The following is a 27,471-nucleotide window of genomic DNA, read 5'->3' on the forward strand; positions in this document are numbered from 1 at the left end:
ATGATTCAGCAGTTGTAAAGCTAGAATGTCAATCTTAATGTAATGTATACCTGTTTGTGTGGCTATAATAATGTGTATAATGTGGTGTTCCTTTGCTGTTTCTGTTCTGTTTCTGTATTATAATATTTTATTCTCCCCATCATATGCATCTGTACTGAACAAGTAGAGTCACATATAAATCCATATATGTACAGTATATACTATACTATTAGATACTTTAAATTTTCTTCTTATGCACCTAAACATTTCGGACTATACCTTCTGAACTTATCTTTTTGAAACTTAATAGACTTTGGTGAAGAAAACATTTTGCCAAAAGTTACCTTCCCTTCTACATAATGTTAGAATTAATTTGTGTGCAGTGAGCAAGCCCTCCTGCGCGAGGACACAGTATTGTTCAGGGGGTTGATCCCAGGGCTCCCCAACCCTGGCAATCCTTATTAATTATATATATATATATCAATGACATAGCTATAAGTATAAATATATATATTTATAATGCTGGGGGAATAATATATTCGAAACTGAAGAAGAAAAAAAAAAGAAAAAAAAAAAGAGGTCAGCGGGACCTGGTTAAATATATTGCTTCATGATCAAAAGTGCAATTTTAAGACCCTCTATAATAATATCTCTTTTTATTTGATCTATATTTCCATAAGAAATATTTAGATTTTAATTTAGTGTTGAAATGAAATTGTCATGTGAATCTAAGAGTATCAAACATAGATCATTTTTGCTATCAAACAGGATGACGTCACACATACTCATCACACATTTGGATAAGTCAAAATACACTAAGACCGAACTCATTTTAGTCCCTGGGGTTAGAACTTAGTTTTTTATTGTAGAAAATCTTTATTTAAATGTACGTAACGCAAACATGCAACGTACATTGTAGTAGATTAAGGCAATCTTTTGTGTGGGTGATATCCATTTTTCCTTTCTACACTATTCCGGCTGTTTTTGACATCTTTTCCGATTTAATCGCAAAAGTTGCTTAAAACAGAATTTAACAGTATAGACGTTTATTTTTAGTGTTAATACGACACAAACGCTTAAAATACTTATAATATAATGAAAACCAGAACGTATAAATATATTGTTAGGTTTAACGACACCCACCTAGTATTATCACCTTTTTGTGCTCATACATAGCTCTAAAACCGGGACGGACACGTTTTTTTTTTTTATTATTTATAACAAAGGGTAATAAAGGGATTAGCTAAAAAAAAGTCATAAATATATAAAAAAAAAAAAAAAATTAAGATAAAAAACAAGAATGTTTGTATACTTACGCTTAGCCTTCTTCCCACGTCTGAATCATAATTTGCAGTTCATTTGGTTTCACACAAACATCAATCCGTGCCAAAATATTAACAAAAGCCACACTTTTCATGGCAAATAAAAGTAAAAACATTGAAATCGTATATTGAAAAATACCTTTAGCATGTGTGATGACACTGACTTTTCTATATCAAACAGCCGACTATACAGATAAACATACACATATACAAGCTATATAGTTATATATTATGATGCAAGGGGAATAAACCAGACAGCAATAGTAAGGAAAAGCCACAACCTACTCGTAAACAATGAATCCCGAATGACAATATGTTAATTAACCTATCGACAAACCAGGTATTCTAACAGCTTATTATCCAGAGCGAATCATTGGTGACGGTTACAATCCTGGGTTTCTTTAATTTCTTACCTTGCAACCTAGATAATTACGTAAGCTCTGTGAGTTTAGTGTTTTGCATTGTATAGATATATTTATTCAAATTACGACGTTCTTCAAATTGTCTAAAATGACAAATTTAACGACACACTATGAGCATATTATATATTGATATTCCACGTTTGCAAGAATTGGTCTACATTTGTTTGTATTACAATAAATGTTACCCCTTGTCAATACGTGGATTCAATTTTTCCTGATGTTGGGATTGATTCTATATAAACATATTAACATTCATTCAAGACATTTTGCAAAGAATTGAAATATGTAACAACAGTGCTTTTCATTAAAAGGTAATAAAATATCATTCGTTACACAAATAACTAATCATTCTACTGTTAATTGCAACGAAAACTGAGCTGGTGTTTTCCATTCGTCACATTCTTAGTTTTAGAGTCAATGAGAATTCGCCTAAGAATATTCCCTTCAACCAAACTGATTATTTTGAGCAGCACATTTTCCATTTCAACTTAATATGAAATATCAAGGCATACCCTATTTGAGGTGTTGAGGCCGAAATGTTGACTATATGTACCATGAAACAAAATCCGAACAATAGCAGTTTATGAAAGACAAAGACAGACTCTATTTTCAAAACAAAAAAAAAAAACATACAAAAAATACAAAAAATACAAAAAAAAACTAACAAACTTACTGACATGATACACGTGACTAAGCTGAACATCAGGTGTAGATATAGAGAGAATATTACAATGCATAGAATAGAGAAAATAGAGGTTTGCTGAGTGTGTTCAGGAAAATGAACACCATTGGTGATGGGTAAGGTGTCTCGAAAATATTATTATTTCTTGTTAACTTAAGCTATATCTTGCATATTTTACTCGATATCAATAAAAAAATAATATCATAACGTCTTTCCATAGACATTTTAAGGACATTTTTCTTATTCTTTTGATCTTCCCCAGTAGAAATGGTTATGGATGCTTTATCAAATTAATTATTTATATATGTTTATATTGGTCATCAAAGGCAAACCTCATCAAAGCAGGACAGCACTCATCACCACAGCCATCTCCTCGGGTGCCATCTATTGTTGTTGTCTCCTTGCCTATCTAACCATTCTGGTATAAGGAGGTGATTCAGTTGATACGCCCGGAATGGTTGGTGATATTTGGACTTACTACGTGTCAAATGCATCCGAAATTTATTGTTTGAATACGTTAAAAAAAAACAAAAAAACACACACATGCTTTGTGGTCCATTGTGGAATGGTATTGGGGATACAGGGTTCCTGAACGTGATACATGTTGAATGTATTGTTAAGAATATGTATACCTGAGATCGGTAAGGTAAGCATATAACGTTGACTAATGGATTGTAATTCAGCAAGGCGGAGTGTAAGGCTAACCAGGATTTATAAACAAAAGAGTTTACCTCTATGTCATGTTATGGGAACTACCGGAATTGATATCAGATGGAATACAAAACATTCTTCACTCTCAGTCTCAATTTTCAAATCAGTTATCAGTGTAAAGACCATCCCCCTCAAAGTAAGTTTCACTACAACATTGCTCTTTTTTATTCTAAAGCTTTCACAACAGCAATACCGCATTTTATACTGAAACTTTCACAACAGCAATGCTCCATTTGATACTGAAGCTTTCACAGCAGCAATGCTCCTTTTGATACTGAAGCTTTCACATCAGCAATGCTCCTTTTGATACTAAAGCTTTCACAGCAGCAATGCTCCTATTGATACTGAAGCTTTCACAACAGCAATGCTCCTATTGATTTTGAAGCTTTCACAACAGCAATGCTCCTATTGATACTGAAGGTTTTAACAGCAGCAATGCTCCTATTGATACTGAAGCTTTCACAGCAGCAATGCTCCTATTGATACTGAAGGCTTTAACAGCAGCAATACTCCTTTTGATACTGAAGCGACGAGCGTGCCTTGTGTTTCCTCATTGGTATCAATTTTTTAACATAATAAATTTACTGATCCGCCTTAAAACAGTTCTCTAATAGTGCGATATGTACTACAAACTTCTGCCTGTATCTGGTTGTTTAGATGTATAATGCACCAATTTGATCTCAATCTTTATTTCAGCATTTGGCAGTCTCCTACTGGTCGCGATTAATACAATTCTTCAATAACTCACTTGCTGAATTGTGTTATTTTTCGGCATAGCCGTATAATTTTCTTTTGGCCCCGGATATGACGCCACAGATGGCGTTACTGGTCAAGATGAAGTATGTGATTGGTCAATGTAGCGGTAAATGCAAAATGCAGATATGCAATTAAAAACGAAACAAAGTTAAGATTGAATGCAAGCTGAATACGTGGATGCATATTTTCAAATGACACATTAATGAAAATTATTTATTCCTGATTCAAATGCTGTCTTATTATCACCAAATATGATTCAAACCGATATAATTTTGTTATCCGTGCTGAAACCATTAGTTCGTTAATTTATTTCACCAGCAGATTTACATTATAACCACCAGCATTAAAACTATGCCGCTTATCTTTTTTAAAGATATTTCTTGTTTTCAGTGTACAATGCTATTATTTTAAGTTCTTTGTGGTGTTCACACGGGAGTTGGAGAAGGACAGTGTTTATCAACAACTTTCGCACATATTATCTCATGCCCGTGATTACTTGGCAGAACCAAATCAGTATGTTTTATCACAAGAGTTGTCTTTCTTTGTGTGAGCGATTTAGAGAGAAAGCCAGAACGGGATTAAGCGCAAAAAATGTGTTTACGAGTCGTACGAATGAATTAAAAGCGACAGGAACGATATAAAAAGTGATAAAAACGAGATAAAAAGTCGTACGAAAGAGATAATAAGTCGTAACGATCTAGAAAAAAAGTCGAGCGATCTAGATAAAAAGTCGAGCGATCTAGATAAAAAGTCGAGCGATCTAGATGAATGATATCAGCTTATTTATCAGCTTAGCTCTGACAAAAATATGGAAGTTATCAAACCAGGTCTCTAACATTAAAGTCAAAGGTTTTAACGTGGTGTCCTTGAACTCTTTATACACTTGATCTGAAGGTTATTTTAATGACATGGGGTCCTACGGTATATAATGATATAGCGAACTAACATTGAAGTCAAGGACATTGACATTGAAGTCAAGGAGCCCGGCATTGAAGTCAAGGAACGTGACATTGAAGTCCAGGACCCTGACATTGAAGTCTAGGACCTTGACATTGAAGTCTAGGACCCTGACATTGAAGTCTAGGACCTTGACATTGAAGTCTAGGACCCTAACATTGAAGTCCAGGGTCCTAACATTGAAGGCTTTGGCCCTAAAATTGAAGTCCAAGGCCCTAACATTGAAGTCCAAGGCCCTAACATTGAAGTCTTTGGCCTTAACATTGAAGTCCAGGTCCTAACATTGAAGTGCAAGGTCCTAACATTGAAGTCCAAGGCCCTAAACATTGAAGTCCAAGGCCCTAACATTGAAGCCCATGACCCTAACATTGAAGTCCATGGCCCTAACATTGAAGTCCAGGACCTTAACATTGAAGTCCAAGGTCCTAACATTGAAGTCTTTGGCCCTAACATTGAAGTCCAAGGTCCTAACATTGAAGTCCAGGGTCCTAACATTGAAGTCTTTGGCCCTAACATTGAAGTCTTTGGCCTTAACATTGAAGTCCAAGGTCCTAACATTGAAGTGCAAGGTCCTAACATTGAAGTCCAGGACCCTGACATTGAAGTCCATGGCCCTTACATTGAAGTCCAGGACCCTGACATTGAAGTCCAGGACCCTAACATTGAAGTCCAGGGTCCTAACATTGAAGTCCAGGCCCTAACATTGAAGTCCAGGGTCCTAACATTGAAGTCTTTGGCCCTAACATTGAAGTCTTTGGCCCTAACATTGAAGTCCAGGACCCTAACATTGAAGTCTAGGACCCTAACATTGAAGTCTAGGACCCTAACATTGAAGTCTTTGGCCCTAACATTGAAGTCCAGGGTCCTAACATTGAAGTCTTTGGCCCTAACATTGAAGTCTTTGGCCCTAACATTGAAGTCCAGGGTCCTAACATTGAAGTCCAGGACCCTAACATTGAAGTCTTTGGTCCTAACATTGAAGTCTTTGGTCCTAACATTGAAGTCCAGGACCTTGACATTGAAGTCCATGGCCCTTACATTGAAGTCCATGGCCCTAACATTGAAGTCCATGGCCCTAACATTGAAGTCTTTGGTCCTAACATTGAAGTCCAGGACCCTAACATTGAAGTCCAGGGTCCTAACATTGAAGTCCAGGGTCCTAACATTGAAGTACAGAACCTTAACATTGAAGTCCAAGGCCCTAACATTGAAGTCTAGGACCCTAACATTGAAGTCCAAGGCCCTAACATTGAAGTCTTTGGCCCCAACATTGAAGTCCATGGCCCTAACATTGAAGTCCATGGCCCTAACATTGAAGTCCATGGCCCTAACATTGAAGTCCATGGCCCTAACATTGAAGTCCATGGCCCTAACATTGAAGTCCAAGGCCCTAACATTGAAGTCCATGGCCCTAACATTGAAGTCCAAGGCCCTAACATTGAAGTCCAAGGACCCTAACATTGAAGTCCATGGCCCTAACATTGAAGTCCAAGGACCCTAACATAGAAGTCCAAGGCCCTAACATTGAAGTCCAAGGCCCTAACATTGAAGTCCATGGCCCTAACATTGAAGTCCATGGCCCTAACATTGAAGTCCATGGCCCTAACATTGAAGTCCATGGCCCTAACATTGAAGTCCATGGCCCTAACATTGAAGTCCATGGCCCTAACATTGAAGTCCATGGCCCTAACATTGAAGTGCAGGGCTCTTACACGGTGTATTTGAACCCTTAATACCATTCATTTGAAGGTTGTTTTAGTGACATACCCTATAAATACACAGCTCTCTAACATACATTAGGTAGCTACACACGGCCTATACCGTACGTATCAGTCTTAGTTTATAATGTATTGACTTGGAATACATGTACGTTGGCTTTATTGTTATATATACTTGTTGGAAAATATACGTCATCTGATGCATGAAAATTGCAATTTATTTAAGTTAATCCTGATAATTTAATTAACAACGATAAGAAATATTTTCATTAAGTTTAACATGTTTATTTTGCTCCAGATATTTAAAAACACACCGATAAATACAAAATCCTGTGAACCACGATTACTCCGCTATAACTGAAAGTAGTTCCTTTTATTTTTTTATGTTATGAGATGATAACATACATTTTTGAGCCAATGAAAAAGCTTGTTACAAGCAAAATTATATTTTGGAAATGATTCGTTGAGACTCATCTTTTACGCATGATGTGAAAAGGGCAAGTAGCCAAGCTGCGGAAAGAAAAAGAAAATACAATGTATATAAAAATAAATGCATCTACCGGGGAAAATTATGAATAAGAATGTTTTGGCATCCTTTCCATCGATATAAAAAGAAGAGTGATACAGGTCTTCTTGGCCTTTTGGTATCTAATGGGAAGTGATAACAATATATCATATCCCTTTTGAATGCTATATTATACTTACAATGATTGTATCATCTATGCACAAATGGATCGTTAAATTAATTTCATGTAATGAGTCAAACTATCTGAGAGTCAAATCAAAGTAGCCCTACCAATGGGCGTCAGAGCAAAAATAACTGAGGATAAGAAATAGGGTGTTTTCCCTGTTTGTATTAAGATGAAATGATATACTTATATAATTAAAAGTCCGTGAGACCAGCTCATCCAGGGAGGAACCTAACCGCTAATACCTGATTCATCCGACCTGAGCCGAGGACCACGCCTTCTTCATCACAACCAGGTCGGTATATCGGGATCCGATTGTACGCGTTCAGTTAATGAAAGTAATCCCCTCTTCACATGCAAAGGGATTAACTAGACAGCTACGCCAGGTGCGAAAAGTGTGGGGAGCTGGACCAGTACAGGAGAAAGGCAGTTATACATGGATGATGTAGACAATATCACAAAATGATGTTATACTGACAAAACAATTCACAATATGTTCAACGAAAGTTAAGTAAATTGACCTTATACTAATAAACGAATTACCGTTTGATAGATTTAAATTTTTAGACAAATATTGAAATGATAAAAGTGGCGGCTGCATAGATGAACACTTGTTTCAAAATAGAGAGGAGATGTCATATTCTGGGATGTAGATTGAACGATATCTACGTGTCTGCAGGTATCTATTTCATATGAAACATTTGATTGGACAATAGGAATTCTTTAGGACCCCCTAAACACGCATATGCATATGAGACACGGACGCCGATTGAATCGAATTATTGGAATGTAATGAAGTTTCCTGAAAGCATACGCATCAACAAAAATTATTGTTCTCTTGTGATGGATCATTTTACATTAAAAAAATAGGTGCTAATTCTAAAATGTTTTAGATTTAAGAATGTATATCGTGGTCCATAAGTTTTCATTTAACTGGTAGATCGAAAACAAAAAACAGAATAGTCACGGTACACAACAGCCGTTTAATGAATTGTCACTACACGTCTATCGTATTACACGACTCTCGTATTACACGACTCTCGTATTACACGACTATCGTATTACGCGACTCTTGTATTACGCGACTCTCGTATTACACGACTCTCGTATTACGCGACTCTTGTATTACACGACTCTTGTATTACACGACTCTCGTATTACACGACTCTCGTATTACACAACTCTTGTATTACATGACTCTCGTATTACACGACTCTCGTATTACACAACTCTCGTATTACACGACTCTCGTATTACACGACTCTCGTATTACATGACTCTCGTATAACACGACTCTTGTATTACACGACTCTCGTATTATATGACTCTTGTATTACATGACTCTTGTATTACACGACTCTCGTATTACACGACTCTCGTATTACACGACTCTCGTATTACACGACTCTTGTATTACATGACTCTCGTATTACACGACTCTCGTTTTACACAACTATTGTATTACACGACTCTCGTATTACACGACTCTCGTATTACATAGCTATCGTATTACACGACTCTCGTATTACACAACTATTGTATTACACGACTCTCGTATTACACGACTCTCGTATCACATGACTCTCGTATTACACGACTCTCGTATTACACGACTCTCGTATTACACAACTATTGTATTACACAACTCTCGTATTACATGACTCTCGTATTACACGACTCTCGTATTACACAACTATTGTATTACACAACTCTCGTATTACATGACTCTCGTATTACACGACTCTCGTATTACACAACTATTGTATTACACGACTCTTGTATTACACGACTCTCGTATTACACAACTATTGTATTACACAACTCTCGTATTACACAACTCTCGTATTACACGACTCTCGTATTACACAACTCTCGTATTACACGACTCTCGTATTACACGACTCTCGTATTACACGACTCTTGTATTACACGACTCTCGTTTTACACGATTTACGTATTACACAACTCTCGTATTACACGACTCTCGTATTACACGACTCTCGTATTACACAACTCTCGTATTACACGACTCTCGTATTACACGACTCTCGTATAACACGACTCTCGTATTACACGACTCTCGTATTACACAACTATTGTATTACACAACTCTCGTATTACACGACTCTCGTATTACACGACTCTCGTATTACACAACTATTGTATTACACAACTCTCGTATTACACGACTCTCGTATTACACGACTCTCGTATTACACGACTCTTGTATTACACGACTCTCGTTTTACACGATTTACGTATTACACAACTCTCGTATTACACGACTCTCGTATTACACGACTCTTGTATTACACGACTCTCGTTTTACACGATTTACGTATTACACCACTCTCGTATTACACGACTCTCGTATTACACGACTCTCGTATTACACGACTCTCGTATTACACGACTCTCGTATTACACGACTCTCGTATTACACGACTCTTGTATTACACGACTCTCGTATTACACGACTCTCATATTACACGACTCTCGTATTACATGACTCTCGTATCACACGACTCTCGTATTACACGACTCTTGTATTACACGACTCTTGTATTACATGACTATCGTATTACATGACTCTTGTATTACACGATTCTTGTATGACAGGACTCTTGTATTACATGACTCTCGTATTACAAGACTCTTGTATTACTTGACTCTCGTATAACACGACTCTCGTATTACATAACTCTTGTATAACACGACTTTCGTATTACACGACTCTCGTATTACACGACTCTCGTATTACACGACTCTCGTATTACATGACTCTCGTATTACACGACTCTCGTATTACATAGCTATCGTATTACATGACTCTCGTATTACACGATTCTCGTATTACACGACTCTCGTATTACACGACTCTTGTATTACACGACTCTTGTATTACACGTCTATCGTATAACACGGCTGTTGTATTACACGACTCTTGTATGAAAACTCAATAAAACGGCATAGCTGTTTGGCACAACAAAAACTTTTTTTTGTGGATTACAAGACTCAAGCAAAATTTAAACACAGACCGAAAAGAATGGAGCAAGTTAGCATTGATGAATTGTATTGTATTAACCAGTGGTATGTTTCGAGCCCTCTGCTACTACAGGGTGGGCTATATTTGAAAATACGGTTCTTATATTACAAGAATCTCGTATTACAAGAATCTCGTATTACACGACTCTCGTATTACACGACTCTTGTATTACATAGCTATCGTATTACATGACTCTCGTATTACACGACTCTCGTATTACACGACTCTTGTATTACACGACTCTTGTATTACACGTCTATCGTATAACACGGCTCTTGTATTACACGACTCTCGTATGAAAACTCAATAAAACGGCATAGCTGTTTGGCACAACAAAAACTTTTTTTTGTGGATTGCAAGACTCAAGCAAAATTTAAACACAGACCGAAAAGAATGGAGCAAGTTAGCATTGATGAATTGTATTGTATTAACCAGTGGTATGTTTCGAGCCCTCTGCTACTACAGGGTGGGCTATATTTGAAAATACGGTTCTTATATTACAAGAATCTCGTATTACACGACTCTCGTATTACACGACTCTCATGTTTCACTACTCTCGTATTACACGACTCTCATATTACACGACTCTCGTATTACATGACTCTCGTATCACACGACTCTCGTATTACACGACTCTTGTATTACACGACTCTTGTATTACATGACTCTCGTATTACATGACTCTTGTATTACACGATTCTTGTATGACAGGACTCTTGTATTACACGACTCTTATGTTTCACGACTCATATTACACGACTCTCATATTTCACGACTCATATCACACGACTCTCATGTTTCACGACTCTCGTACTACACGACTTTCGTATGAAAAAGCAATAAAACGGCATAGCTCTTTGGCACAACAAAAACTTTTTTGTTGGATTACAAGACACGTGCAAAGTTTAAACACAGACCGAAGAGAATGGAGCAAGTTAGCATTGATGAATTGTATCGTATTAACCAGTGGTATGTTTCGAGTCCTCTGCTACTACAGGGTGGGCTATATTTGAAAACACGCTCCTATTAAAACAATTATTTACATGTATCCGAAACAGTTCACAAAGTTGTGCTATATACATAACACATTTTTCGTCTCTGAGAACTTTATTCGAGTGGGTCAGTATACAGTTGTTTCATGCCTCATCAGTCAACAGTCAAAACTATTTTCACGAGGTGTTGGTACTGACCAGGTGAACTGTTTCCCAGAGGCCGAAGGCCGAGGGAAACAGTTCGCCTGGTCAGTACCAACACCTAGAAGTCATGTTTACAGTCGACCGATGTTTACAAACCTGTCGACGACAAGTAGTGTAGTCACTGTCATCTGTACGCTTGTAATTAGGCGCGTTCGATTGGGCAGCGCGTGATCGGGCAACAGTCCATGGGTAGCATTCACGGTAAATCATGTGACCGGGCAACATTTCATGGGTAGCATGTTTTATAGGAAAACAGTCAAATTTGGTTAATATCCATTTATATAGTGAGTCAGATAACAATAAAATCTAAAGAATGCTTAATATGGATGACGCCCTGTAAATATGGCCAGACACGCCAGCTATGAAGCATAAAATATTGCTGCTATGGAAGCATCGGTTGGGAAGGATGGTCGTACGGTTCATATGGTTGGCATCACAAAACACATTCTGTCAGATAAATAGGTCCTCTTTATCTATGAACATGTCATCTAAATTTCATTGATAGCGACTGTATTCCAGGGTCCAGTAACAGTTCAAGGCTTAATTGCAATCATGCAACACAATAAAGAAGACCTCATAGTGATATAGACGGTCTGTAGTTACTTAGAGTAAAGTCACAAAACACAGAACTCAATGTTGTAAAATACCGACAGTGTAATGTTATTTTATTATGAAAAAAATAAAAAATAGAAAATTGACAAGCATTTCTAATAAATCAGTTCACATCACATAGAGGATATCTTACATTATCTTCAGTAATACCAAATATATTTCACGAGTGAAGCTAATATTTTTTGGATATTTTTCACGAGCGCGCAGCATGCTGAAGATACTGTTAGATATTCTGTTTATTACATTTTATAGCAAAATGTACCGGATAAGCTTTTTATTTTCCACATTGTCGTTTGTAAGCAGTGATTTGATTGGTCAAAACATAAAAAGTGATGTTTTTTCACTGATGAAAAATATCAGAAAAAGAAATGTTTTTCAATTGTGAGAACTATCACTTTTATAGAGTGAATGTTTTGCGATATTTTACTGGCAAAAATGTTAATCTTTTCTTTCTTCAAGACTATTTGCAACATATTTCAAAGTCTGGTTTACAATTGAGATACATGGTTATAGTTATATGGTACGAGATATGCATGTACATTTACAACTTTTACAATACGCATATAACACACAATGAGTGATCCACGATACATGAATCAATGGATTATGTTAATTTTGGGCGATATACTGACATGCTTAATTGTTATCTATATATCATATTAAAAATGTCCTTATTCTTTCACAGGAGCCAATAACAACATCATTAATAGATTTTGATGTTGAGATGATTTTGACTCCTTTGGAGAGAACTCTTAACATGGAAACTGACACAAGCACACGCAAAAATGTTATGATGAGAGTGTATATAAATGAGAAAATGTAATAATCAAGAATCAGTTGATTTAAGAAATTTTCTTTTTCTCAGAATAAATTAATAAAAGATGAAAACTATATTGGCAATTCAGATGCCAATGCTAGCCTTATTAAGTCCCCGACTTTTTCCATTAACCTTTACGCCATAAGTATCCCTTTTAATAAATAGTGACAACGTTTCAGAAGATTGACACAATGGTATTCGCCTCTACACTATACAGTTTGCAGTACCACAAGACTTCATTTGATCTGGACTATTACTACATCATAAAACCTTTCTATAGTCTTATAATAATCATTAACTGACTGACACTCAGCCAACTAGAAAAAGAAGAAATCTGTTGTATTTCTCTGAAATATTTCTTAATCTGAAACTATATTTGTATGCCCTTAAAGGAATTGTCTTTGATTTATAACGTCATGTGTCGTTAAACGCAGATAAACAAATGAGAATTAGATAGGACAATGTTTCATTTTTCTGAAATATTTCTTAATATAAATCGTATCATTATTCATATGAAGGAATTGTCATTGATTTATTACGTCACGTGGCGACGTCTCAGACTTAAATCAAACCTCTGTGTCTTTTTCTTCCGGCTCGAATGCGGGATTGTCTGTACCTGATTGAGTGACTTCCCCTTCTTCCTCCATGGGTGCCTCAGACTTAGAATCAGATCCAAAAGCATTAATCAAAGCACCTGCTGCTGCCACAAGGTCAAGACTTCCGTCATTCACGGTGAACACACCTTCTTCAGATTCCTCCGCAGATGGTCCGGCCTCATTGATTGGTGCGCTGCCAGATTGGGGAAGAACGACCGGTTGGTCAGTACTTTTCTTGGTTGCCATGCAAACAATAACCCCGACAAGTTGGCGAACCATATCAGCGGAATTAGCCCATTGTTCCCTCGGTGTCTTCATCTCGAAACCTTCACTGAGATTGGTCTGAATACTTGACATACTAGCGTCACTAAAAGTTTGTGTGAGCTGTCGATGCATCACGGGTTTTGGTGGTACTGGTGCTTTGTTGTCGTTATTAGGTTTATCTGATGGCATACAACACGATAAAAGACAAGGAGCTTTCTTCATTAAGGCTTCGCGGAACTTTGGATGACTGAGTGCATACACTATAGGGTTGTGCATGGCAGACGCTTTAGCTAACATAACAGGAAGCTCCGACATGAGGGGCGTAACGAAAGACGGGTCTCCAAACTGTGCCATCAAGGCTATAGTAGCATACGGACTCCACGACAAAATGAAAAGCGATATTAGCATCATCGCAATTTTAGCAATTTTTATCTCTGTTTTTGATTTTTCTTTTTTATCTGCTTCTTCAGCATTCATTTTGTCTGCCATGCTGGCCATTTCTCTGGCGTGTTTTCTGATTGCTTTCAGAATTCCAATATAACAACCTATGATTATCACTAGTGGTAACGCGAACGCAAACACATACATTCCAACGATATAAATTCTATTTGATGTTGTCTTGGTGAGGTAGTCAAATGTACAGGAAGTTTGAAAACCTTCGGGAATGTACGCTCCTAAACCAAAAAGCGGAAGAAGTGACCATCCAATAGCCCAAGACCATACGATCACTATCATTAGAAACGCTTTTTTTCTAGTCATTATCCTGGCTGCTTGAAGAGGTCTGGTGATACAGATGAATCGGTCAATAGAAATCATGGCGAGAGTGTTAATAGACATTAGACCGAAAATTCCACCAATGAGTCCATAAAACTCACAGGCAGCATCACCGAAAACCCAACGTTTATTAAAGGCCGAGATAGTTAGTAAAGGGAATCCGTTTACAGCCGAGAACGTGAGATCGCTTAGGGCCAGATTCACTATCAACATGTTTGACGGTGTTTTCAGAGTCTTTGTAGAACTGAACATCCAAATGACAACCATATTTCCGATGACACCACTGATACCGACTACAGTGATAAAGAGTCCGACGAAGTAGTGCCAATTATCGGACACAACAGGGTAATGTCTCCAGTGAGGATGGATGTAATAGTCGTACGTATCAAAGACATGCGAAGTGGTAGTGTTAATGGTAGTCACCTCCTCCACAACTGATAATATAACAGTATCCGTCCTCCTTGCCATCGCACTTTAAGAAACACTTATAAATGCTACTAGAATTAGATTTTTATCTTTGAACCTCGGAATCGATTTGTCAGATTAATCTGCCACAAATCAGAAACCATCTGTTACAAAATTTTGGCTAAGAATCGCATTCACGTCATTTGTTTGTATCTAGATGCATGAACCAACACCAGAGTTTGAATACATTGTTTATAATTTCACTCGAAGTATATTCCAACTCCCTTTGTCAGGAAATGTCTGTCAATGAATACCATCCACCGCTCGCTCACCTTTACTGATAATGAAAGGATGATCAGACAAATGTTTATATTCCGTTAAAGATTAATACGTGTGTTCGTACCATAATTAATCACTATTGTCAATACGTTGTCCTTTCATAGCTGTTCGATAAGCCGATAGAACGAACAGTACGCCTTGCATGCGATTACGCAATGTTTCACTCAGATGACAAATCCATAAACGTGCAATGCTGTCACGTGTGACAAGATCCCATTCAACAGAGACCAAAACTAGCATGCTTTCTGAAAGTTAAAAAAGAATTATCTATACAGATGTACATGTGTATGTATTGAATGTTTTATGTTTACTTGGTATATTTTTAATATAATGTAAGCATAAAAAACTGACGTTAAATCAGTAACCAACATTTGATTATTTGAATTTTTATTGCAACACTCTAACACTGTTGATAAATTATGAGTATACATTATGTATGTCTTATCATACATATATATACCTGAAAGTACGGCCGGTCATAAGAATAATGGTAATATACCATACTATATTGCTACAGAAAACAAACTTTCAAAAATGAAAATAAAAATTGATTTTGTTATTTATCTCATGCCTTTTGCGTACAAATAAGCAGGGAAATATGTACTTATGATGCCGACAGGTATATTTGAGTGATATTGAGGAAAATCCATGTCCCGTATCGGGACTAGACTAACGGTAGATAAATCAGTAATCCTTATTTATGGGCAGTGCTTACCTAATTTTTGATACCTGACAGAAACTTTTTCATTAATTTGTTATCAGCGGGGAGCTGCCGTCTTGATGTGATCCTCTTACGACTGAGCACGCGAAGTCTAGGTATAAATGGATACACATCCTTACCATAGCACTCCTACACCTCGCCACCAAACCAGTCATCTTACGTGGAATGACTTTCATACAGTGTCACAAATACTGCGGAGTTTATTACTTCTCTCTGTTGAATTCATACCTACCAGAGAATGCTGAAGAGGTCCTGGCAATTTGTCTAACATCTGCTGGTGTACATATTGAACTGAAATTGTATTTTAAATTTTCTGCATATCAATTGCGGATTTGATGTCAAGGAATCACATTTTCATAACAAAAACTTTTTTCTTCGGCAACAGATACAGCAAAACTTTTTGACTATTTTAATTATATTACAAGAACCGTCTAATTATAATTTTACTCAAAACGACAAGTCAGTTCGAACTTGTTGAAATCTAATTTGACGCAATTTATCTTATTACCGTGATATCAGGACATTCATTGTTTAGACAGATCACCAGATAGAGTCTTAAAAGTGACGCTTAATTAGTACTAACTATGTCTCAGGAATCTGTGACGGAGATTGTGCCTAATACCACACATCTTTATGACACGTACGACTATTTCATTCATCCTCACTGGAAACGGTTTCCTCCTGTGTCTGACTCTTGGCACATTTTCGACGGCTTATTTATCGGCGTCGTCGGAATCACTGGCGTCATCGGTAACATCCTAGTAATCTGGATGTTTACAACTAACAAAAAGCTGAAAACGCCATCTAATATGTTGATAGTCAACCTGGCTCTTAGTGATCTCACGTTTTCTGCAATCAATGGCTTTCCTCTTAAATCCATCTCCGCCTTCAGTAAAAAGTGGGTATTTGGAATGGTTGCCTGCGAACTTTACGGTCTTATCGGCGGCATATTCGGCTTCATGTCCATAGGAACATTGGCAGCCATTTCAATTGACCGCTTTATATGCATAACAAAACCCCTACAGGCTGCACGGATTATGACACGTAAAAAAGCCTTTATCATGATTGTTATCGTTTGGATATGGTCGATGATGTGGTCCATTCCACCATTATTTGGATTTGGGGCTTATATCCCAGAAGGATTTCAAACGTCGTGTACTTTCGATTACATAACAAAGACAGACACTAATCGATACTTCATCATAGGGATGTATGTGTTCGGGTTTTTGACACCCTGTATGATCATCATTGGGTGTTACATCATGATATTGAGGGCTATTAAAGCACACGGCAAAGAGATGAAGCGCATGGCAGACAAACTCAATGCTGAAGAAGCGGACAAAAATAAGAAGGCGAAGGCCGAAATGAAGATTGCTAAAATAGCCTTGATGTTAATATCACTCTTCATTCTTTCATGGTGCCCGTATGCCACGATTGCATTAGTAGCACAGTTTGGATCAGCCGATTTCGTAACGCCTTTAATGAGTGAATTACCAGTACTTCTGGCAAAAACATCCGCCATGCACAATCCTCTGGTCTATGCACTCAGTCATCCTCGGTTCCGCGCTGCATTAGCAGAAAAAGCTCCCTGCTTCATGACATGCTGTCCGCTTGAGACGACCCAGACCTCCACTATAAGTCGACGAGTGGCAGGACGTACCGCAAGCCAGAGCAGCGTGACCAGTTGCGCAACAAATCTAAGCGATTGCCAGGGAGGCATTCAAATGCAACCGACACCAACAAGTACGGTCAATCATGGCGATCTTGTCAAAGATTTGGTTGGCGCTCTCGTCAACATGGCGACACAGAATGCTTCCCATATCATACAACCTGTCTATCTCCCCAACGGAACAGTTCCCAGCAACGGGGCCGGAGTTGTTCCTGCCCCTCAGGTAAACGTCATATCCGGCCAGGGACATCAAAATGCTGCATTTGTTCACGACACAGAGACTGCGGATTCAGGAAAGGCAAACATTGAAACTAAGCAAGAGAACGTTGCTTCAAAAGACGCAGCAAAAGCATGATGGAATTGCGATCTATACACTGAAAAGACCATTAACATAGTAAAGTTCATTGTTTGAGACTGAGGTCTGGTCTTTGGACGATACATGGCACGGTGTTATAATCGTACTACGATATTTGAAAGTGTTGCATATTACAACTCATATACGGAAGACCATTTTCTATCTTTACACCTGATCAAGAAGAGCATCATGTTCCGGATGATTTCCGTTGGATCTTTATGTTAACAAAGTAAAAAAATTGGTTAAGCAACAACTTTGGATGGAAAAACATATTGGTTGATATGATTATTATATCGGTATGTTAAGACACGCCGTCGTAAACAATGAGGTTCGGCCGACCGCTCGATATTAGGATAACAGAAAGAGAGCAAAGCATGTGTATATAATACAGTAATATGTTATTCCTCTACAGGACAAAGTTGTAATAACAGCTTCATAGCGTTTCGTCATTTGACAATTGTAAAGTACATTGTAGTGGGCATAATAGTGCCGCGGTACAGATATTTGTTTCTGTGTGAAATACAAAGATGACGATGTCCTAAAATGTAAAATTGTTATGTTAGTCAAAAGGTGAGTGTGTTTGGTTATGAATCTCTACTCTATCATACTAGTCTGTCTTTCATATGTGCCATTTCTATCGTCAGTAAGTATCATGATTCCCATTTGTTGAAGATATATGTTATTGAACTGAGGAAAATGCTTTTGGAAATTTTTTTTTTACGTTAGATCTTCTTTATCTTTCCCGAAGACTATCTATATCCTTTACACGATACTGTACTAAACATGCTGAGTAAAGTCTTCATCTGTGTCTCTTTAAAGCCATTTCGATCTGCTGAAGACCCGCTTATAAGGTATTTAAAATATACAAAAAAATACATTCTTGTTTTTACTGCTGTTTATCAGCTACAGTAGCGTGATCAATCGGATTTGATATGCTCTGTCCATATAATTAATCAATTATCACTTTTCACGACATTTTCTCATTGAGGCCAATTTTATCTGGGCGGCGTCAATGCTGATGAAAGTATCTGAAATCCTGATGAAAGTATCTGAAATCGCTTTAAGTAACCTTTTTTATCTTGAAATATCTTCTACATTGCCTATCATTATCTGGTAATGTTCCCTATTGTAATTGTAGACATTGGTATTTCATTTAGTATTTTATTTGCATTAAATTGTTATAATACATCTAGTTGTATAACCTGCAATGAAACGTTATTTTTCTCTCAATCATAATCCATACATAATATATTACATCTAGTAATATTCCTTAAATATATTATTTTTCTAATTGTATCCCATACATTGTCATAGTATATTTTATCCAGTAAATTACCTTGAATATTTTATTTTATTTCCTAGTGTATCCCATACATTGTCATAGTATATTATATCCAGTAAATTACCTTGAATATTTTATTTTATTTCCTAGTGTATCCCATACATTGTCATAGTATATTATATCCAGTAAATTACCTTGAATATTTTATTTTATTTCCTAGTGTATCCCATACATTGTCATAGTATATTTTATCCAGTAAATTACCTTGAATATTTTCTTTTATTTCCTAGTGTATCCCATACATTGTCATAGTATATTTTATATAGTAATATTACATTGAATAGATTTTTTTCCTGATTGTATCCCATACATTTTCATTGTTATTCATCTAGTAATATTCTTTGCAATTAAACAATATTTTCTATTTTGTAATACTATTATTCCTTGCAATCTAAAGATACTTTCATCTATTTGTAACCCTGGTAAATACTAGCCGCAATATACCGCTCGACTAGAGAGATCTTCTCTTTAGCTCGATCGGATGTGCGTAAGACTAGTAAGCCAAGAGGTCCCGGGTTCGATTCCCTAGCGGAGGCAATGATTTAAATTTAATTAATCATGCGCTCTGTTACATCTTAATGCATTGTATCCCCAACACTTCATTCGTACATGTATACCATTCAGCTTATGAAGGCAGTGTCATATCAAGTATGTTTAATGGTTTTGTTCTATGTCAATTGATCGATTTCTAACAATACATCATTCAGAGTAAGATATTACCTCCATACTTGTAGTGATTTATTTACTAATACCATTACAATTTTTATTGAAAGTTTAAGCATTTATTCCTAATGTATCTGTATGATTTAAAGAAGTTCCAAACAATGTATTGTTATTTCTATCTAAATTATCAGTTATTGTACTACTGACATTTTATAGTAATATGTTCATTTGTATATATGTAATATCTCAGGTGACTTCATTGGCCATTTACTTAATTTGTTTGAACAGGTGTATAGACATGTGTGTTTTGTAACGACCAATCAGAATGTAAACGCCTGTATTGTACAGAAATATCCGCATGCCTCTTAATCGTAGAAGAAAATTTATGCTGTGCAATTGTCGTGACGATTATATTAGGAATTTGCCTTTTATTGTCTCATAAAATTAGAGTTAGATAATACAATCTAATTGAAGAAATGGGACGATATCGCAGTACGATACTCAGCACGGTACAGGCACCGGATACTATTATTGTCATACCCTAGATATATTTGGAAATCAGGTGATAATTCCTAAATACTCAGATACTGTATTAATGTTGTACACGTTGGTAAGATTGATTAAAGCATTTAATCTATGAGATGTTATATAAACAGTTTTTCATCTAAACATTTTTACCCTCTCATGTATCCTCCTTATATTTCAAATATTTCAATATCTTTCAATTTATCGTATTTGACATAATAAGCGCATTTGTCTTTATAACCAACCCTTTTCTGGAAAAGAGATTTTGTGCGCTTATTGAAACATGAAAAAGATCTTTTCCCCTTACCATGGAAAGGGAAATCCACAATGTTCTTATCTCACCCTAGGTTGAGACAAACTATAGTGCTTTTTGCACGTTCTCAACAATTACATTCACGTCAACAATACCATGACGTCACGGCGACAATGACGTCACGTCAAAATTTCTTTGCATTGATGTAACATCCATATTAGAAACATAAAAGGGGTGAACAAGGTAAGAGAAAAATAACAATTCACTCTCTTGGAAGTGAAACAGGAGATTCTCAATCCTCGAGTTAAGATACTTAAGCTGTTAAACACTCGACAAGCTTCGTGTTTGGTAACTTAAGAATATTTACCCTATGGTTGAGATTCACCTGTCTCACGCCCGAATGATAACATATTCTATTATGATCACTGATCTGCTAATATAACTTCAGTCTTTCAGCAAGAGACTTCTGATTGTAAATTGAAAAGAAAAGTTTATTTTTTTTTCGACCTAGTTTTCACAAGGACACTTTCCTCTATACATGGTTTTATTAAGCACCCCTTTTTTTTATAACGCACGGTTGCACACGGTATTTATATTTTGAAACATATTCAAAATTTGTGAAGAAAGTTTGAAATCATTTAATTCATTTATTTTGATCTGAACTATTTATTTTTTGACAATTTAAATTCAATTCTGGATAATTTGAGCGTTTAAATATAGCGACTTTGGCGGTATACATTTTTCTGTCATTATTTTTTTGAGATTCATTGTTTTCAGTACTAAATAATAATGTAAAAGTAAAATTAAGAAAAAAAAGAAGTAAAAAAGTGGACCAAATGGCTCAGAGAAGCTACCAAGCCTTACAGAAGAGCTCGACGACAAGTAACAATTAGGCATACAAAACATATGACTTTGAATACAAATGATAATTTGAACAAAGATCACAGGATTTATTTCGTGTATAAATCATTGTAATGAATATAGATAGCGTAATTGAAATCACAAGATGTCAGATATAAATCTTGTTACCCAATGAATAAATCTTAAACTATTTGAGAACACGTCGTGAGTAGTGTCTTTGGTTTATATATTTATCAATATATGTTCGATTGTACTTCTACAAAGATCATTAATGTGAAATATTTTCTGTAGATATTGTAAGTAACACTGTATTAATATTAAGTCATAATTGATATATGAAAGAACCTGTGCCATATGTATTTGATTCATTATAACTGTAACCAGTAGTTTATTTAGTCACATGCGAGAGTTACTATGACTAATGCATCATTATCTAGCAGGTTTTATGAGTAATATTGATTATATGTGCTTTAGTAGATTTGACAACAATCGCATATTTGTAAATATTTGGTATATGATATATCAACATAATCTATATGAACATTGTTCATGAAAGTGTTGTTTAAATATGCAATCTTAACCAAGTTAGATCATGATTTCAGGGTGTCAACTATAGTAACTAGAAATCGGTAGGACTATGGCCTCTCTTGTAACGTTTTTGTCGATAAGATTGGCTGAAACATGCCTTACTGAACATGGTTATTTTATAGACCCCGGGTACCTAGGTAAAGCGTAAAGCGAGATATAGCGTTAAAAATGTATTGTAATATTAGACAGCCCCAACGCCCATCCCCTCTCCAAAACAAGCATCAACAAAAATTCAAACGGGCATAACGTGATCATTCAAGCGGTCCCATATCAATATTAAAAGAATATTGTAATAATATAATTATCTTTTATTTCTATTTTGTAAAATAAGTGAAAACTGTTTATGAAAATATTGCTTACCTATACAAAAAATTAGCCATATTTTGGTTTCGATAGATGTCGGCATAGTCACGTTGTCAACATATTCTAATAAATTTGAAATGATTGAGAATATGTACAGAGGCTGATGTTTTGTATCATTTAACATTCCCATTTATAGGACCTTTCTTTCTGATACAGACCAATGTCTTTATCTCACAATCACGTCTGGTTATGCCCCCCTGTTCCCTAACATTCCTTCTAATTGTTTACTTGTTTGTAAATCATATTTTATAAAATATGTATTTATCTCCACCTAGGTGTCGATACGAAGGATTATCAATCTTCGACAGATTATATCTGACTTAAGTAGTTTTCTTCGGTTAAGTTAGTCAGGGGGTATCGACCCGATAGATTCTCAATTTCAAATCAGCATTGAACGTGATTTGATATGATTATGAGTTAATACAAATGTCAATTAAGAATTAATGTACACAATGTATGTTTCTTGTAATAAATACGTTTTCTGAACACAATGTGTTGGTGCTTTATATTAAATATCATGAAAAAAATTCTTGGTTTGGGCAATATTGGAAATAGAAGATATTTTTGTAAGTGGGGTTCAATGTCTTTCACGAAGATAGTATATATGTTACGTACCCAGCGTCAAAACTTATCAGTTGGGAAGGATATCGCTCCCACGTTGTATGGTTATATATACCTATTCCCACCAGCCCGTTTAATATGAAGACCATCATTCGAGCTGTATCATAACTACTTAACATAAGTTTACCTAGTGATACCAAGTTCTTACTCCAGACAAAAGAACGTAAAGAACAATTCGTTTGAATTATTGCTTTTAATACTGTTCAATTACACTTTGCAATTTTACGCCTAGCAATTTGATACATAACATAAAAGAATAGAAACAAACAAACAAGGTAAAAAAAACCCACCCGTAAACATAATTTCACGTTCCAATCATAGTAAAGTAACGTGTTGGGACGTTTCTTTATTACTATATCCCTGTTGTTATAATTCCTTGCTATAACGAGATTTCTTGTTTATTATGATTTCGCACATGATGGAAGTATGTATGAGAATTACATGTCTGTGAACATGTCTGTGAACTGACACTCGCGTCTGACGTTTACAGTGTAAATTTTATTCGTAACGTTTCAGTGACCTTCACAAGACAAATTTTACAGCACAGCGCATGTACAACTAGGCGTGAACTGTACGAATTATCAATTATTTTACTACGCATTGTTAAAGACGAGGTGCCACTAAAATCTCGCAAACCTTTTATAGGGCATTAAACAAAGCGTGGCCTAATCCCGCCACGCCTCTATATGCAATACATACATGTAGAAATAGATACAGATTACATCAGAAGTAGCATTACTTGTACTATGTAGCGGATAAACGAAATCCATCAATTTACATTCCTGTTAGTAAAACTAACTTACATTTGATGACAATTGTTTTCTTTTGAATGCAGGATATTACCTACTCTTCGAGGCAATTGGTAGGCATATAGCAATTACAAAAGTCAAATAAATTTTCCCACATTTCAAAACAAATGTATAACTAAATGAGCATATCAATGCATTAACAACCACCCTACACCATATCGATCTTCTTGGACTCGTCAGTGATGCTAAGGGAATAAACTATTACTACATACGAATAGGAGGTGATTTAGGGAATTCAAAATAGGACAAAATCAAGGAGGGGAGATGTAATTACTCCATGATGGAATTTTTTTTTTTTTTTATAAATGTCCTAATGTCAGCAACATGTATGTATCCCGTGGCACTGTTCCAATAATTCCAAACATGACATAGTGTTATATAATATATATATATATATTAAATTCAACGTCTACCACTTGCAATCTTAAACGAGTGTCCAAAAGACATACAAACAAAATATGCGCACATTTAGAAGAAAAATTAGAGTTAGACATAATACAGCAAAATATTGATAGTTCTCATCATAAAACTGTTTCGTCCTTCTAGGACTAATCAGTGATGTAAGGTACATCATATACCTGTTTTGTCCTTCTAGAACACGTCAGTGATGTTAGGGGCTTCGTCCTTCTAGGAGCCGTCTGTAATGTTAGGAACATCACAAGCTGTTCCCTCCTTCTATGACTCGTCAGTAGTGTAAGGAACCTCATGCAGCTGCTTCGTCTTTCTAGGACCCGCCAGTGGTGTTAGGGGCTTCGTCCTTCTACGACTCGTCAGGGGTTTAGGGATATCACATACAAAGGTTTCGTCCTTCTAGGATCCGACATTGGTGTTAGAGGCTTCGTCCTTCTAGGATCCGTCTGTAATGTTAGGAACATCAGAAGCGGTCTCGTCCTTATAGGTCTCGTCAATGGTGTTAGGGGCTTAATACTTTTAGGATCCGTCAATGATAATAAAAACACCATGTAGCTGTTTCGTCTATCAAGGTCTTGTCACTAGTGTTAGGGGCCTCGTCCTTCAAGGGCCGGTCAATGATGTTAGCGACATCATATTGGGCTCGTCAGTGATGTTTTAGACATCGCATATAGCTGTTACATCCTTCTAGGACTCGTAATTGATGTAAGGGACATCATATAGCTGTTTCGTCCTTCTAGGTTTTAAATATTATTATAATACCTTTACGTTTTTTTCTCCATATAAAAGTAATGTGATAATTTGACTATCAGCCCCGAGAGGATTGCGCATGTGTTTCTAGGACTATCGCACCGTCTGACAGTTCGAAAAAACTGTCACACGGCAAACTGTCACACGGCGAACTGTCACACTCCTGCTGTAAAGTGGTCAGAACGTTTGAAAGACACAACGACATGCAAGCGCTTAATTGACACAGATTGATTGTTGTTGCAGACGGTAGCCTAATATTTAGTTTTCTCTCACGAAACTGTCAAACATGGATCAACACACGCGTTTTCAAAACGCCACAGACGTAGAGATTGAGTCATTACTAACGGACAGAGATAGCCAAAATACTATAAAAGCATTATATGAGATACCGACAACGAATTTTAACCTATTTCTTAGAAAATTTTACGTAGATATCCGAAAGGCTAATGGTGAGTTTTTTTCCAAGAAAAAACGTAAAGGTATAATAAAACAGTTATCAAACGGGGTAATTCGGGCAATAGTAATTTTGTCAGCCCCTCATCAACAACTGTCGCCCTCGGGCTAAAGCTCTCGTGCAACAGTTGTTGCCTCGGGGCTGACAAAATTACTATCGCCCTCATACCCATTTGATAACTGTATATTGTCACAATGTGAAACGACACTGCAATACTTATGCTACAGCTGCATCACATTAACATACAAGTAAGTAGGTACAGTTGGTGTAATTTGCATGTGGTTTTCTATTTATATAAAAGGAAGTGCATTCTTGAAACTGTCAAGCAGAGATCATGACTAAAACAAGTACGCTTAAAATACAATTCGATACAATTACCAAACACAGCTATATTTAATTATTCTAGTTCTAATTAATTGATATTTTATTTTTATAAATGAATTTTCTATTAATTAATGTCACCTCTCCGCTGTATCCTTGCTCAGAGTATCCAACGGAAACAGACAGTGATTAGCCATATATGCCATTAAATAGTAAAACGTGTACTTAAGTATGAGGTGTCTGTCAAAGGCTTTCTAATCACGGATTACTCACTCACAAATCACCGGTGTGTCGTTTAATGTATTCATCTATATATGCACATTTATGATTAAACATTAGGAGGTTATTTTATTTCCTTTCTCGTCCTACCATAAAAGGAAAAATATTTAATGTCATTTTAAAATAAATGGAGTCTTTACCATAGCTATAAAATAACCAGAGAATATTGATATAAAAACTAAAATAGTAACCTGAAGTTTTGACCGACATATTCAGTGCAACCAAGATCGAAAAAACGATGGTAAACCATGAATAAGCAAACAGCACCATTAAAAATTATACAAGGAAATTCAGAAACCTGATAGTGTGAACATCTCATGACTAACACCTCCTTCTGCTCTCGGGTAATGTAATAATCTCAAAAACAGGGTTATGACGATGAAAACATATAGATATATAAAACAAAAACAACAATAAGCCAGATCCATATTTAAAATCAACAAAGCGCGGACTATCTCGTCGTATATCTTAAAGAATTTTATGATAAAAGTGCTATTAATTAACATTGGATTATCACTTCACCTGTATCATTATTTCCGGATTTCTTTTTCGTCATTCAATTTTCTTCAGAGACAATTTAATACGTAAACTATTTTGACTCCGCCTGATGATATTTGTACCTAATAGAAGTTTTCTTCCTACGATAAAATCATTTGGGAGCTTTCAAAGTGACCAACATCAGAAATTAATAAAATCTTGAAACTTCTTTATACCGTTGTGAAATAAAGTTTAATTCATGGTGCGGATTGGATTTTCGCAAGATTTGTGTTGTTGTGACACTAAATATCAAGTTTAGCAAGACTGATTTGTAATTTGATAACGGCATGAGATAGTGGTATTTTCTGAAGCGTCACTGAACGCGTCACTGTAGGTTTAAAACAGACACATTATTTCAGCCATATTTATGAACAACATGCCAACGAGTTCATGTGTCGGGCATGCGTCTAACTGCCAGATTATTATTTCGGCTCATAAAGAATATAAATTATATACGACTTCATTTCAATATATATTGCTCTCTGACAGCATCATATATTGGAAAAAACAATGACATTGAGGTTATGAATTACCCAGAAATAAGCGAATATTACACAATTGTACATAAATTGGATTAAATATTCATTAAATGACACATTAAAATCAACTTAAGTACCTGAATTATGTGCTGTGTCACAGGATATTGATCCCAGGCTTATTTCCT

General features: G+C 36.1%; 2 protein-coding genes across 2 annotated transcripts; one reads left to right on the forward strand and one right to left on the reverse strand.

The window, feature by feature from the left end:
- Nucleotides 1-12,895: 12,895 nt before the first annotated feature.
- On the reverse strand, nt 12,896-16,220 carry LOC117332663 (rhodopsin, GQ-coupled-like). The gene has a single exon (XM_033891656.1). The coding sequence runs from the start codon at nt 15,007-15,009 to the stop codon at nt 13,474-13,476; it is 1,536 nt and encodes a 511-aa protein (XP_033747547.1). The 5' UTR covers nt 15,010-16,220; the 3' UTR covers nt 12,896-13,473.
- Nucleotides 16,221-16,383: 163 nt separating this feature from the next.
- On the forward strand, nt 16,384-18,466 carry LOC117332664 (rhodopsin, GQ-coupled-like). The gene has a single exon (XM_033891657.1). The coding sequence runs from the start codon at nt 16,591-16,593 to the stop codon at nt 18,028-18,030; it is 1,440 nt and encodes a 479-aa protein (XP_033747548.1). The 5' UTR covers nt 16,384-16,590; the 3' UTR covers nt 18,031-18,466.
- Nucleotides 18,467-27,471: the final 9,005 nt, after the last annotated feature.

This window comes from Pecten maximus, chromosome 8 (assembly GCF_902652985.1).
Source record: "Pecten maximus chromosome 8, xPecMax1.1, whole genome shotgun sequence".
Lineage (NCBI taxonomy): Eukaryota > Metazoa > Mollusca > Bivalvia > Pectinida > Pectinidae > Pecten > Pecten maximus.

Bases quoted from the DNA above. Each gene is read 5' to 3' on its own strand.
- LOC117332664 (XM_033891657.1), top strand. From the start codon at position 16,591: ATGTCTCAGGAATCTGTGACGGAGATTGTGCCTAATACCACACATCTT.
- LOC117332663 (XM_033891656.1), bottom strand. From the start codon at position 15,009: ATGGCAAGGAGGACGGATACTGTTATATTATCAGTTGTGGAGGAGGTG.